The sequence below is a fragment of the Octopus bimaculoides genome, chromosome 8 (assembly GCF_046866305.1).
Source record: "Octopus bimaculoides isolate indiv1 chromosome 8, ASM4686630v1, whole genome shotgun sequence".
NCBI lineage: Eukaryota > Metazoa > Mollusca > Cephalopoda > Octopoda > Octopodidae > Octopus > Octopus bimaculoides.
This window is the reverse complement of record NC_142935.1, coordinates 87,843,796-87,858,965: the sequence shown is the minus strand read 5'-3', so window position 1 is coordinate 87,858,965 and position 15,170 is coordinate 87,843,796. Positions and strand designations below refer to the sequence as shown.

Sequence of the window (15,170 nt, the reverse complement as noted above, 5' to 3'; positions counted from 1 at the left end):
AAGCCTCATCCCGGAAGATCTGTAGAGCTCGACAAGGGTGTCTTGCAAACCCTGGTGGAACAAAATCTCATCATAACTGCAGAGAAGTTTGAATTTGGTCATTCAACCATTCATCGACATCTGCACTAGAAGAAAAACAAACATCTTTGGTTTAAAGACAAAAGATGTTCTTCCATCAGGATAATGCTTGGCCACATACAGCGAGGATGACATTCCAAAGGTTAGAGCAGTCTGAATGGGAAACAATGCCCCATCTACCATATTTGCTGGACATTGCCCCATCTGATTATCATTTATTCCACAGTCTTCAAAATCATTTGGGCAGAAAAAATAAGGATTCTGTAGATGAGGCCAATACAGTATCGGGGAAGTATTTTTCATCATGGACAAATGAATTTTGGAAGAGGGGCCTTGCAAATCTATCATATAGATGGAAGAGCATTGTTGAAAATGCAGGAGAGTATATTTTAGCTTAAAAAGAACTTTGTTGATCTTAATTTTGAAAAATAAAGAAGTATTAAAAAAACTACATTATTTATGGGATGACCCAATACTAAATCACAAGGCCTTGGTCAGCCCAGGGTTATAGTAGAAGACACCTGCCCAAGTTGCCATGCAGTGGAACTGAACCTGAAACCATGTGGGTGGAGAAGCAAACTTCTTAACCATAGCTATACCAGTACCTTTATATGCGCACGCACACACACATACACAAATGCTTTTCACACAATACTGGCATTGTTGCTATTTATGTGACACTGACATGGGTGCTTTTTATGTGGTACCAGCATGGATACTTTACATGTGGTACCAGTACCTGCAAGCCTGCAAGACAAGAACCTCTCAAATGACAGAGGGATATGTCTGTATGCATAGATGGCCACAGTTTTACTTAACTTGACGTGTCTTCTCAAGTACATCAAATTACCAGAAGTCTTGGTCCGTGTCATCTCTTCAGTGAAGCATAACATTTGAAGATCCTTTCTTGTCACTTCATAATTATTATTTTGACATTCAAGGATAATAATGGCAAAATCAGCAAAACATTGGGCAAATCACCTTAGAGTTTATAGTTATGTCCATTTACAATCAGAGTTCAAATCTCAAAAGAAACAACTTGAATTTTTATCATTTTCTTTCTGCTCAATAAATAAAAAAGGACCAGTAGAATAGAGATTGATTTAATCAACCAAACCCACTAAACCAAACATTTGTAGCCTTGTTTTTGAGATAGAAATTATTTTGACATTTGCTTGTTTGTCCTGGCATGGGTTAGATGAATGTATAGTATAAAATATTGTCACTTTTCTTGATCTTGCACAATCACTTTCATAAAACCCAACAAACTGCAATCTAACCTCAACATTTTTATAATGTTTTAGTTCTTTACAACAGGTACCTTATACAGTCAGCATAATGCACTTTCACCATACAACTGTTGTCTAGCTCACATTATTTCTGTGTTGTCATATCTCCTGTAACACATTAATTGACAAGTTTAATACTGAAATAAACTTCCCTTACAGTACTCTTAACTTTTAAGCAAGTCAAAACTGCACATCTGAGATAAAAATATTTTGAGCAAAGTTTCCACCTTTCAGCTTTTCTATTTATGACTGTCTGCAACCTTCTATAAAAACAAGTCCGGATATTGAACTGTTTGTGTTTGAAGGACTAGAAGATACATAACCATACTTGGAAACCTGTGACAGTCGGCAACAAGAAAAGCAACCAGCCAAAGAAAAGTCTGCCTCGTCGAGTTTTGTCTGACTCACGCAAACAGAAGAGTGGACATTAAAATTATGATGATGATGATGATATTTGATTCTCTCCATCCTCTAAAGACCTTTGATGCTTAGCACCTTTGTTTCATTATTAAATAGCATCCTTTCATGTCAAATAACATTATTACACATTTGCTCAACAGAAATAACAATACTATGAATCTTCTTCCAACTTTTTCTTACTCCAATACAAATTCACTTTTAAATAACACTCACTGTTTAATAAATGTACAACTTGCAATTCAAAACAAAAGAAAATTTTTTTTTAAATCATTATCAATATGAAAAACTTAGATTTAAAGTAAATACTGACTTGGCACCCATCTGCCATCAGAATGTTGTAAACTATCAGATATATCTGAAAAGAGAAAGAAATACAAAAATCAATTTACAAAACATCAGAGAAAATGTATTTACATTTCTTAAATACAGAACTGTAAAATGTATTTAATACAAGCAATTGTTAATTATAGAAATTGTTCAGTTTGTTTCAAAAAAAAAAAAAAAGTCAGTACTAGTTAAGAAGTGAAAATAGAACTGGAGGGTTTGGTCATATTTCAACTTTATTTCACACACACACACACACACACACACACACACATAAGTATACTAGCAGAGTTACCTGACATTACCTGAGTGCCTGATATGTGCAAAGCACATTTTGCATTGTTAAAGTTAAATGATTAAGTCCGTGAATATAAAAAAAAAAGCAAGAATAAGCTATTCAATGGTTAAAAATTTACAAATTTCTTTTCCCTTTTTTTAATTTTAATTTTTATTTTTTCTCTGAATTAAGAAAAAAAATATTTTTATATTTATTTCAACATAATCATAATCTATACCTTTGAAAATTCATGCATTTCTAAAAACATACCATTAAAAATGTTATTTCAAAAGTTAAAAGGGGGTAGAAGGTCAGTAAGAGTGGGTGACCAGAGAGACAGACAAATACAGAGAAAGAGAGAGAGAGAGAGAGAGAGAGAGAGAGAGAGAGAGAGAGAGAGAGAGAAAGAGAAAAAGAGAGAGAAAGAGAAAAAGAGAGAGAAAGAGAAAAAGAGAGAGAGAGAGAGAGAGAAAGAGAGAGAGAGAGAGAGAGAGAGAGAGAGAGAGAGAGAGAGAGAGAGAGAGAGAGGAGAGACAGATGAAGTATTTAGAGTTAATTTCTAAAAAAAATAAAATTACTTTTGTTATATTTTGGGATAGGGTTGTTTTTTCTTGCTTTTTTTTTTTTTTTTTGCCAAATAAGCACAGGCACTATACTCATCCTTCACTTTAGCTTTATTATTCTTCTTATTTTAGTGACCTTGGACCAAGACTTCCTGAGAAGACACATCAAGTCAAGTAAAACTGTGGCCATCTATACATAAAGATATCTCACTGTCATTTGAGAAGTTCTTGTTTTGCAGGTTTGCAAGTGCCACATGAAAAGTATCCACGCTTGTGTCACATAAAAAGCACCCATGCTGGTGCTACATAAAAAGCATCCATGCTGGTGCTACATAAAAAGCATCCATGCTGGTGCTACATAAAAAGCATCCAAGCTTGTGTCACATAAAAAGCACCCATGCCAGTGTCATGTGGAAAGCACCTGTGTACATATGTCTTTGTGTGTATAAAGGTGCAGGCATAGCTATGGTTAAGAAGTTTTCTTCCTCACCCACATGGTTTCAGGTTCAGTCCCACTGCATGCAACTTGGGCAAGTGTCTTCTACTATAGCCCTTGGCTGACCAAGGCCTTGTGATTTAGTATTTGGAAGATAGAAAATGAATGAAGCCCATTATGTGTGTAGGGGTCCACCAAGGATCAGTCCTTAGCCCCTCTTATTCATCATAGTCCTCCAGGCAATATCAGAAGAATGCAAGACAGGATGCCCTAGGAGCTCCTCTATGCTGATGACCTTGCTCTAATAGCTGAGTCACTACCAGAACTAGAGAAGTTTCAGGTGTAGAATCAAGGTCTAACTAGAATCAAAGGGCTTTAGAGTCAATCTACCAAAAACCAAAGTGTTAGTAAGTAGGAAGACAGATAAATCACAAATCCCTTCAGGTAGATGGTCCTGCTCGATCCGTAGAAAAGGCGTAGGAAGAAACTCCCATCAGATGTACCCAGTGTAAGCTATGGACACATATGAGGTGCGGCAATGTCAAAGGAAGGTTAACTGGGAAGATAGTTTTTGTGCGTGGCAAATGCAAAGGAGTAATAAACACCAAAACTGTGCAGAAAACAGCTTTCATCACATGCCAGAGGGAAAAACTAGTAGTTGATAGCTTTCATTACCTAGGTGACCAAGTCAGTAGCATGGGTGGATGCTCTGAGAGCGTAGCTGCTAGAATAAGAATAGCCTCGGCAAAGTTCAGTGAGTTCCTGCCTCTGCTGGTAACAAAGGGCCTCTCTCTCAGAGTGAAAAGTAGATTATATGACGCATGAGTGTGAATAGCCATGCTACATGGCAGTGAAACATGGGCTGTGGCTGTTGAGGACATGCACAGACTTGAAAGAAATGAAGTTAGTATGCTCCACTGGATGTGTAATGTCAGTGTACATACACGACAGAGTGTAAGTACCCTGAGAGAAAATTGGACATAAGAAGTATCAGATATGGTATGCAAGAGAGACGACTGCGCTGGTATGGTCATGTGTTACAAATGGATGAGGACAGCCGTGTGAAGAATTGTCACACTCTAACAGTGGAGGGAAGCTGTGGAAGATATAGACACATGAAGACCTGGGATGAGGTGGTGAAGCACAACCTTCGAACGTTGAGCCTCACAGAGGCAATGACAAACAACTGAAACCTTTAGAGATATGCTGTGCTTGAGAAGACCCAGCAAACCAAGTGACATCATAGCTGTGGCCTATGCCAATGTTGCATAACCAGCCCATTTAAGAGTACCCTTCAATCATCGGGCAATATGCTGTGCTTGAGAAGACCTGTTGAGTCAAGTGAAATTGTTGTCAATACCAATACTACCTGACTCACACCCTTGCCGGTGGCACATAAAAAGCACCATTTGAGCGTGGTCTATGCCAGTGCCGCCAGACTGGCTCCCATGCTGGTGGCACATAAAAAGCGCCATTCAAGCATGGTCGATGCCAGTACCACTTGACTGGCTCCTGAACCGGTAGCACATAAGCACCATTCAAATATGGTCGATGCCAGTGCTGCCTTACTGGCTCCCGAGCTAGTAGCACGTAAAAAGCACCCACTACACTCTTGGAGTGGTTGGCATTAGGAAGGGCATCCAGATGTAGAAACTTGTCAGATCAGATTGGAGCCTGATGCTGCCAGTCTTCAGTCCAACCATCCAGCCCATGCCAGCATGGAAAGCAGACATTAAATAATGATGATGATGATATATCAGGTCATCCCATAAGTTCTGTCTGACCTTACCTTTTTTAAAACTAAATGAAATTTAATAGTATTTTAGAATGTCTAATGGAATTAAAAATTATTTTTATGCATTTGTGTACATTTAAACTAATCAAATATTATTTTACAGAATAACAGAATTAAAATTTCTTTGATTAAAACCCTTTCTAACATGGAAGTATCCAAAGAGCATTTGAGGCACATAATGCTTCATGAGTACAAAAAAGGAAACTCTGCAGCCGAAACGACTCGAAACATACACTCAGTTTATGGGAAAGAATGCTTGAATGAAAGAACTTGCAGAAGATGGTTTGCAAAATTCAGAAGTGGAGATTTCAGTCTTGAAGATGAAGATCAAACAGGACATCCAGTTGAGTTTGATGATAAGCTTCTTGAGGCATTACTTGGAGAAAATTTCTGCATTATCAGTTGAAGAATTGGCAATAAAGCTTAGTTCAAACCATACAACTGTTCATCATCGTCTTCAACAACTTGGAAAGGTTCCTAAACTTGGAAAATGGGTGCCTCATGAATTGTCCGAAAGCAACCGCAAATTCCAAGTTGACATCTGCCACCCTTTTGGATAGACTTGTGACTGGTGACAAAAAATGGATCTTCTATCGAAATGTTAAATGTCATAAACAGTGGCTTGATAAAAGGGAAAAAGCTCAACCGCAACCAAGAAAGGAACTTCATGGGAAAAAGGTTCTTCTCTCTATCTGGTGGGATTGCAAAGGAGTAATTCACTTTCAATTGTTACCACCTAATGCAACAATCAATGCTCAAGTCATCTCTCAGCAATTAGAGTGTTTGAACCAAGCTTTGAAGAAAAAAAGACCCGCTTTAGTGAATCGAAAAGGAGTGATGTTTCATCAGGACAATGTGCGACCTCACACTGCAAAGATCACATCACAGAAGATTGAAGAGTTTGGTTGGGAAAAATTCCTCATCCACCTTATTCTCCCGACCTTGCTCCTTTAGACTACCATTTGTTTTGTAGTTTACAGAATCATTTAGGGGACATAACTTTTGCAAGCTAGGAAGAGGTCAAAACTGACATTTCAGAGTTCTTTGCTTTGAAACTAAAAGAGTTTTACATTGATGGGATTAAAAAGCTTGTATGGATGGAAGGAAGTCATAGATAATCAGGGAAAGTACATTGATGATTAAATTTCAATTAAATATAACATTTGATCACTTGTTTTCTTTATTCCAAATTCGGAGAGAACTTATGGGATGACCTGATATATATATATGAGAGAGATTCTGTCTATTTGTGTGTTTGTTTGTCCCATAAAATGAAAGTAAATGGTTCAAGGGAGGCAACACTAATTGTGCACAAACCTATGACAAACTGCATTGAGGCAAATATTCTCACTGGTTGTGGTAAACGTGACACCGTCTTCATTCCTCACATACTAGTTATACCTTCTAATGTCCCATTCAAATTTAAGCCCTTAGTTTCCTATCCCACTTTCTTTTGCTATGAGCATTAATAAAAGTCAGGGCCAAACACTAAAAGTTGCTGGAATGCAACTTGAAGAACAAATAGAAGTTCGTGTATGAAATCTATCTCTTTTCTACTTCAATTATGACATGTTTTTCTCTTTTATAATACACACATACAGGATGAGTAGACCTAAATCTGACTGACAGGACACAGCGTTTGTAATTTCATTGGATTCTTACTTACTGTTGCCTTACCTACCATTCCTGTCATAAATCATTAGAATTTCAGCACTAACACTTACAGGACATAGCATTTGTAATTTCCTTTCAGTATTACTTACTGATATTCCTAATCAAAAAAATGTCTACTAAAAAAAAGATCATCAAAAAACGAACATCAAACAAACGCACGACGTGCAATGCTTTTTCTATATCTCCTATTGTGCTATTGCCTAATTTGTCTCAACAAAAATTATAGAATGGTACAACACTAATTGTGCAGTGGCACAGCATTTGTAATTTCATTTCACTATTACTTACTGATATTCCTAATCAAAAAAATGTCTCCTAAAAAAAGATCATCAAAAAACAAACACCAAACAAATGTACAACATGCAATGCTTTTTTCTATATGTACTGTGATGACCCACTTTACCGGCAACCTTTTCAGCACCATTGCAGTCAAATGGATTCCGTAAAGCTATCCTTCTATATGATATACCTATTTTTCTAGCTTCTCGGCCCAAGAAACAGTAAAAGTAATTACCTAATCAATGACGGGTATTACTGCTAGTATATATATATATATATATATATATATATATATATATATATATATATATATGCACATGCACATACATACATACACACACACACATATATTGGTATAATCACATACACATTTACTGTTACACTTACAGTTGTTTCTCTATACTAACATGGATAGGATGGCCATTGCAAATGAAACCAGGTTTAAATGATATGCTGTGGCGCACACTATATATATCTTCACATACACACATATACACTGCTCTAGTTAGACAAATTAACAGAATTTTGGGCGAGCTGTCTGATAAATTAACAATAGTATCCTGTCACTGACATAATGTTGCCTCTATGGTTAAGAGGCTAAATTTTTTAATGGTCATGCCTAATTAGCTGTAACTTGGTATTTTAGAACAGTACAATTTATAGCTGTAAATAGTAGTGGTACTGTAAGAATAAACCAAGTAGTTTTATTATCTTGCAGTACTGAGAATTAACTATAGTATACACTAATATTTGTTAATATTTGATGAGCTAGTAAAGTAGTCTTCGTAGAAATAGAAGGCAAATCTCCCTCCAAATTACATCCTGCCATCTAAAAATAGGACACATTGTAGATCTGAAAAAATGACAGGATGTATGTTCACATCTGAAACCTCTTTCATCGTAGCTCTGCTGAGCTGGGGTTAAACAACAACAACTGATATGCAAACATATTTCATCAACACACAAAAGTATGAAAGATAAAGTCAATCCATACACAATGGAAATATCATAGATCAACTACTCTCAAATGAGGTTTTGCTACTACTGCTATATAAAGAGAAGATACAGCTTGCCCTAATCAAACTGAGTCGATGTCACCAAACAGGAAGTGTAGGTAAAAAGGCTAGATAGTGGGTAAAGAAAAGATATCTTCCAGGTCCAGAGCTAATATTATTTTCACACACTAGAACAAGACTAATATTAATTTCACACACTAGAAATCTTTCTCAGAAAGTGGTGTAGCCCACTGTATCAACACTAGTGCATATTTGATATTTATTTTACAGATACCAGAGGAATGGAATCTGATTGCTGTGAGATCTCAAAACAAAGATAGACAAGATTAAATTAATACTCTAAAGCATTACTATTGCCAATCGCTGTGTTTTCTGCCATCCTGTCACTAAACTTAGCAATAAAAAATTCTTACATTAGTAAAGATATATTCCATTGAACTGAAACCCCTGTCCCCTTACTAGTATATAACTAGTGCTCATTTTACTGATGATCCTGGAGTGATGAAAATCAAAGTCGACACATGTAGAATTTTAATTTAATCATACAAAGCACATAACTAAATAATAAGTCATTCATTTCAGCCAATTATGATGACACACTTAGAAAATACTACAACAAAAGCAATTAGCTATCTTTGAGAGACTGTTTTTGGATACTGGTAAATGTAACAAAGATTGAGAGAGAGAGAGAGAAAATAGGTGGGGGAGGTAAAATACTTACCATGGTTCCAATAGTGGTAAGCGAGTATTCTTTCTGTAAAAGAAAGAAAAATAGTAAAAATTTAGTTAGTGGATAAATGTGTGAGGTGGGTAAAAAAAATAATTTAATTCATATATAAAAAGTAATATCCTTTATCTATGAAAGATGTCATTCCAGTCCTATAAATATTCCCTCAAGAAAGATAATAGCAATGAAGTATTCCAGTGGTGGTGGTGGTGGTGGGTATAGATAATAATCTAAGGAAGATGATGACAACGGTGGCAACGAGAATGATAAGAGTGAAACCCTTTATCTGAATCAGTATAAATATAATAATCTTATAGAGCACCAATATCAGCTCTCTCTCTCTCTCTCTCTCTCTCTCTCTCTCTCTCTCTCTCTCTCTCTCACACTCACTCACTCACTCACAGTCATCAAACTTAAATATGCAAAAAATATTCAGAAAGCTAAGTAGCTCCATCACATCTACAGATTTAGGGTTTCAAACAACAGAGCACACTGGCTCCTTAGAATGACAGAGCTATAGGGAAAGTAGTTGTGGTATGGGTTACTGCAATGTCAGCATGGAGGGAAGGTATCACAATCAATGGTTTTAAGTAAGAGTTACAGAGGAGCTAAATGGCCAGCAAGCTTAAAGGAGCAGAGACTATTTTAACATTGCACAGCTTCATTCATTCCCTTGTGATTAAAGAAATCAGTGTCATATTTATGAGGAAATATTTAAAGCAACATTAACAACAATAATTAAGGACACTTTAATTTTTCCTTTTGAATAATACAAACAACAAAACTGATTTAATGGCTTCTGAAGAATGCTTTTGGGGATGAAAGGGGAAAGTCTTTCATTGCTGTAGTCATCTATTTTTCATGCTTGAGTGAGTGAGACAAAAATAACTGTTCCCACAAAACTTTTGAATGACTTTCCTACTGATGATCACTCAACCTTGACACAGAAATTGTGACTTTGATCAGTCAAGCAAACTCAAAGAAGGATGTTGTTTCTTGCTCAAGGATATAAAAGTAATGTCCATAGCAAGGTTTCAACACACAACTATGTGGTTAGATATCCAGCAAGTTAACATACAACCACTGTAAAAAGATGTTAACCTATTAATCAAAAAGACATGGGATGACTATCTATATTTACTTTATTTGCCAGTGCATTGGATGCACATTCACATAAGACACACCCCTATTTTACAAGGATATTTTGCGGGAAAAAAAACAATTTTAGGATGTTTCATCATACATTTATTGAAAGATATTTTAAAGTGGTTTTGTAGGGAAAATTGTATGAAATACAATATTGTGACAGTATACTGGAATAAAGTATGAAATCATATGTAGCTTTACATCATCATCATCATCATCATCGTTTAACGTCCGCCTTCCATGCTAGCATGGGTTGGACGATTTGACTGAGGACTGGTGAAACCGGATGGCAACACCAGGCTCCAATCTAATTTGGCAGAGTTTCTACAGCTGGATGCCCTTCCTAACGCCAACCACTCAGAGAGTGTAGTGGGTGCTTTTACGTGTCACCCGCACGAAAGGAAACCAAATTAAATTTGCCATAGCAAAAAAGAAATATAGATTGGTATCAATGAATCCTGGTACATGCAAACAAAAAGCAAATGTATAGATAAAAACTGGTACAAACCAAAGGTACAATAAATGTGATGAATTCCTATAGATAGTTATAGTTACTCATTCTTACTATTGCCTACGACTTTTGGTCTCCCATCCATAATATGGCCACATTAGATGCAGGTCAACTTTTTGATACATTTAAAAATAAGAAAAGCATGAACAATCTACTGGCAAATACAGTAATTTCTCACAAAAGAGCTTAGGTAAAATCGTATGAGCAATACCATGTGAACAATAATGTATCTTCAGAAAAAGGTTAACTTCACTTTCTGTTCAGCAATTAACTACACAATATTGTTGTATGACATATTCCTACCTTTTCTCCACATACTCTTGACCCTTCCTCTCATTCATTCCAACCCTTCAAATATCTTGCACCCTCTCTCTCTCCTATTCCCCTCCAAGGTCACCTGAGCAGATGTACAGACCTTAAGCTACTGAATATTCTCTACACTTACACTCTGATTTCGCCCCCTCTCAACTACCAAATTCTGGCCTTTCTGCAGTCATTACTCTCTATCGTATTCCCTTCCTTGGTCTACATGTCATAGGTTACTGAGTACTCTAATGTTGGCAGTGCAAGAAAATGTACTCAATATACTTTGTAGAATGGTTGGTGAAAGAAAAGTCATTTAGCTGAAGAAACCATGCTAAATGATAAGTACTGCTTTTAGAAGCAGTAGCTCTCAGTAAGAAATGACTTCGACTCTGACATCCCATCTAACCCATATCAGTGTGGAAAGCAGATGTAAAGTGTTGATGATGATAATGTATGCAGAGTATTTTACCCCAGTCACAAAACCTTATCTGCCAAGTCACTTTCTGAATAACAAATCTTGTAAAGTGGTCAGACAATAAGCTCACACCACAAGGTATAAGAAAACTAACCATCAGCTTTAGTGTGTTGCTTTCTAGGTTTGTACCTTAACAAACAAAATAAATCTTTTCCACAAGAAATATAAATCAGTTTAAAAGGATACAAATCAGTAAAATAAATAATGTGCTCTTTTTTAACAATGCTATCAGTCTATCAAAAACTTTTATCATGATATTACACACCATCACTTGAAACTATCTTCCATGAGTCAGATGTAATACTGAAACCTACTTTCAAAAATAGCCATCCCTCAAAATTTAAAACAAAATACTTACAGAAAAAACTTTCAGCTACATCATATCATCAAACATGCAGAATTATGCCATTATAGAAAACTAAAGAGGCAAACGGTCCATAAAATATTGGTTTCAAATTTTGGCACAAGGCCAGCAATTTGAGGGGAAGGAGGGTAAGTCGATTACATTGACCCCAGTGTACAATTGATGCTTGTTTTGTTGAATATGGAAGGATGTAAGGCAAAGTCAACCTTGCTGCAATTTGAACTCACTATGTAAAGACATGAAATGCTGCTAAGCATTTTGCCTGACATGCTAAAGATTCTGCCAGCTCACCTCTTTAACATCTCATAAAATATTAAAAACACAAACATGCCATTAAATATGAAAAATGTTTAACTCTCTTCACCCTTTAAGTATTTAAATCAGCAAATGCTAAGTATGTCAGTGCCAAACACTGTCAGGTTCTTTGATAGATTATCTTTGGTAGAAGGAAACACCCTAATCCAAATCACCCATCACATTTTCCCAGTTTCATCATTCCAATATTTTTACAAAATACCAACATACATTCATATCAATCTGTTCAGTGCAATAGACTTATCTCTTAATACTACAACTATATGTGATTATTTTAAGACAGCTAGACTTAAAAACCTTTGTGGGAAGCCGTGACTCACTCTAATGACTATTGAAGGAGGGAACAGGGATAAAATGACCTGAAGAAACTCTAAGGTGCAATGGAAAAAAACTTTGGAGAGACTTAACACATTATTACCAGGAATGACACCTAAGTGAATACAAAAAGAATATTTGATGATTACTGATGTTAATCTTATTTGAAAAGCCCAGAATCTAGAAATCTGACTTCACCACTTCTTCAGCCACAACCACCTTCACACTGACAGTGAAGAACACTTGCCTTTCAAATAACTCATTTTCAAATACATTATATGCCCATGGCAGTACAGTAGTCGTTTCTCTTGCATACTTAAGTTGATAGCAATTTAATGTCCAGTCACTCTTCAGCTCACTTATACCTTGCCTTTTTGTGCAGGTTAATACTGAACATTTCCAACATCATTTTCAACTCATTTCTTTCTAACATTCATAAAACTTTCACATTTACTACTCACAATCATGGTATATCTGGCACATGTTTCATTGGCTTGCTTTTTGCATAGAGAAATCCCAGTTGCTAAGAGGTACCAGTTCCTTGGACTTCTTCCACTCATGCATTACTCAAGCAACAATGAAACTATAGCCACTTCCAACTCTAATAATAAATCCCCATCTATCTATAAAAAAAAGTCATGAAGAATAGAGCAATTTTACCAGCACAACTCAAGGGTGTGAACAGTAATTTCAGGAAGAGTTGACTACTATTTCTAGCAGGTTTGAGTAACTGTATAAAGGCTCCCTTGGTTGATTCAAACATGAGTTATGATACATCCGATTTTCTAGTTTTCATATGGTAACTCCTAACAATCCAACAGGTTAGGAGACTTTCATACACAAGACAAAAAAAAAAGACAATTGATAGTAATATAAATATATTGATTATTATAATGTGAAAAGGAAGAAAGCAGTGTGAAGTACAAGACAAAAATGCAGGAAATACTTGATATCTTTGGTAGACTGCAAACAAAAAATTGATAGAAACTAGACAGGTTCCTAGCAATAACTCCAAGCTGATGCAATTTATAAAATAAAGATGATGAGAAACAAATGAAAAAGTAGATAAACATTATTTATCATGAATATTGCTTTTGGCAACAAGCTATACGTGTGTGTGTGTGCACGCATGCACGTGTATACACACTTTTTTTTTTTCTTTTTTTAAGAATATAATGAACAAAGTTTTAACAGTACTGTATTATAGATTTATACATAAACCAGTGTATGCATGCATCATAAAATTAGAAGATATTCAGAAAGAGCTGATAAAGTTTGGTTATTTTAATGAAGATAAGTTTTGGTAAAAGAAGTCTGAAATTCTTCTATTACACCAAGAGATTCTGAGAGGATATCAAACTGCATCCAGATAAATTGATACTCCAAAAGGCTGAATCGTTCACACTCATCCTCTCCTCTCTTCCTCACTTTTTACATGTACTTCATCTTTCAAACCTATTCCAAACTCCTGTGATTTACTTAAATAAAGGGTTTGTTCTGTCAGGAAGATTTTTTTTTAAATTGCCAACAATCAAAACAAAACTTTCACTCTAGATGACAAAAAACAAGAAGTTATATAAAACCTTTACTTGGCTGAGAGAGTTGACTTCCTTTCATTAGCAAGGTCTTCAAAATGGCACAAAGTAGAAGAAAACTACTTGTAATCATCACACTTAAACCACAATTAAAGGGAGGTCCGAAAGAGTATTAACATATTACTAGGAATGTGCATGTGCAAATTTGAAAACCCTGTCTATAAGCTGATATATGTAATTCACTTTTCACCCGGTTCTATTTCTAGAAATTCCCACGTAGTACAACTTGTGGAGGGAATGGTAGTGTCATATGTCCGATCTGTTTTTTCTCTACCCATTATCCTGACTGTCTCACTTTCTAAGGTTTAAACAAAGCATTTTGCGTAATCCTTCCCCACTGAAACAATACTTCTCTATAATCATGCCACTACACTGTTTCTACAGATATTCAAGCTGAACACCAACAGCAACAAGAGCTTTTGAAATTTCCCACATCACTTCTATTTTTGGCTTGTAAATAAAAAAATAAAAAAAGTGGGATGGAAACTATTGTCATCTCCGCTTAAGCAGTGCTGCATGACAATTTAATACATGTCTCAAGTTAAAAGTAGGCAATCAGAGTGTTAAGAGCTGATGGGACTCGAGTTTCAAGTACAACTCATTGTCTAGTGTCAAATATAGTACAAAATTTATGATTTTCCTTTGCTCAGAGATGGAATTACCTGCAGATCTGATAAGTGGTCAAATTCCTGAAGTAACTATAATAATAGTGCCTGTTGATAATGCTTCTTCTGACTAACATCCATGTCATGTGAGACCATTAACTGGTGAGTTTGAGTCATGAAACCTCATAAATTCTATAAGCTATTTCAAACCTAACACTTTAATACTTTTCAAAGTCATGCTGCCGTTACTATGTACAATCTAATCCACTTGATCCATTTTTTCAACATTTTCGTGCACTCTCTCTTGTTTTGTTTTTCCTTCATTCTGCTAAGCAAAGTAAGCTGGAAATAAATAGATCCTAATATATTTTTAAAACTGACAATTTGTAGTAAATCCCCACCTGTAGAAATTCAATGAATGAAACATTTTTTACAAATGACTGAAACATTTTTTACAGTGTCTAAGTAACTTTGTGGCTTGATTAGAACCAGAGACTGAGATGTGGTCATTGAAGAACCCTTTACAGAGATCATGTGAACCAGATTTGACTGCCACAATTGGAAATTTCTTTTGAATATTGTCCGGGTCAAATGACAAAGATGCACGAGCATGTGTGCACACACATATCCACATATATACATACACACAAGTGCATGCAT

At 35.8% G+C, this 15,170-nt stretch overlaps 1 protein-coding gene across 2 annotated transcripts in view; it reads right to left on the bottom strand.

The window, feature by feature from the left end:
* The window catches only part of LOC106883169 (receptor-type tyrosine-protein phosphatase alpha), a 206,493-nt gene that overhangs the window by 122,041 nt on the left and 69,282 nt on the right, over nt 1–15,170 (bottom strand). For both annotated transcript variants that reach the window (XM_052970235.2, XM_052970236.2), the window contains exons 2-3: nt 8,873–8,905; nt 2,098–2,142 (exon numbers count right to left, since the gene is read on the bottom strand). In XM_052970235.2, the coding sequence (XP_052826195.1) occupies nt 2,098–2,142; nt 8,873–8,905 (78 nt within the window). The remainder of the gene's footprint in view (nt 1–2,097; nt 2,143–8,872; nt 8,906–15,170) is intronic.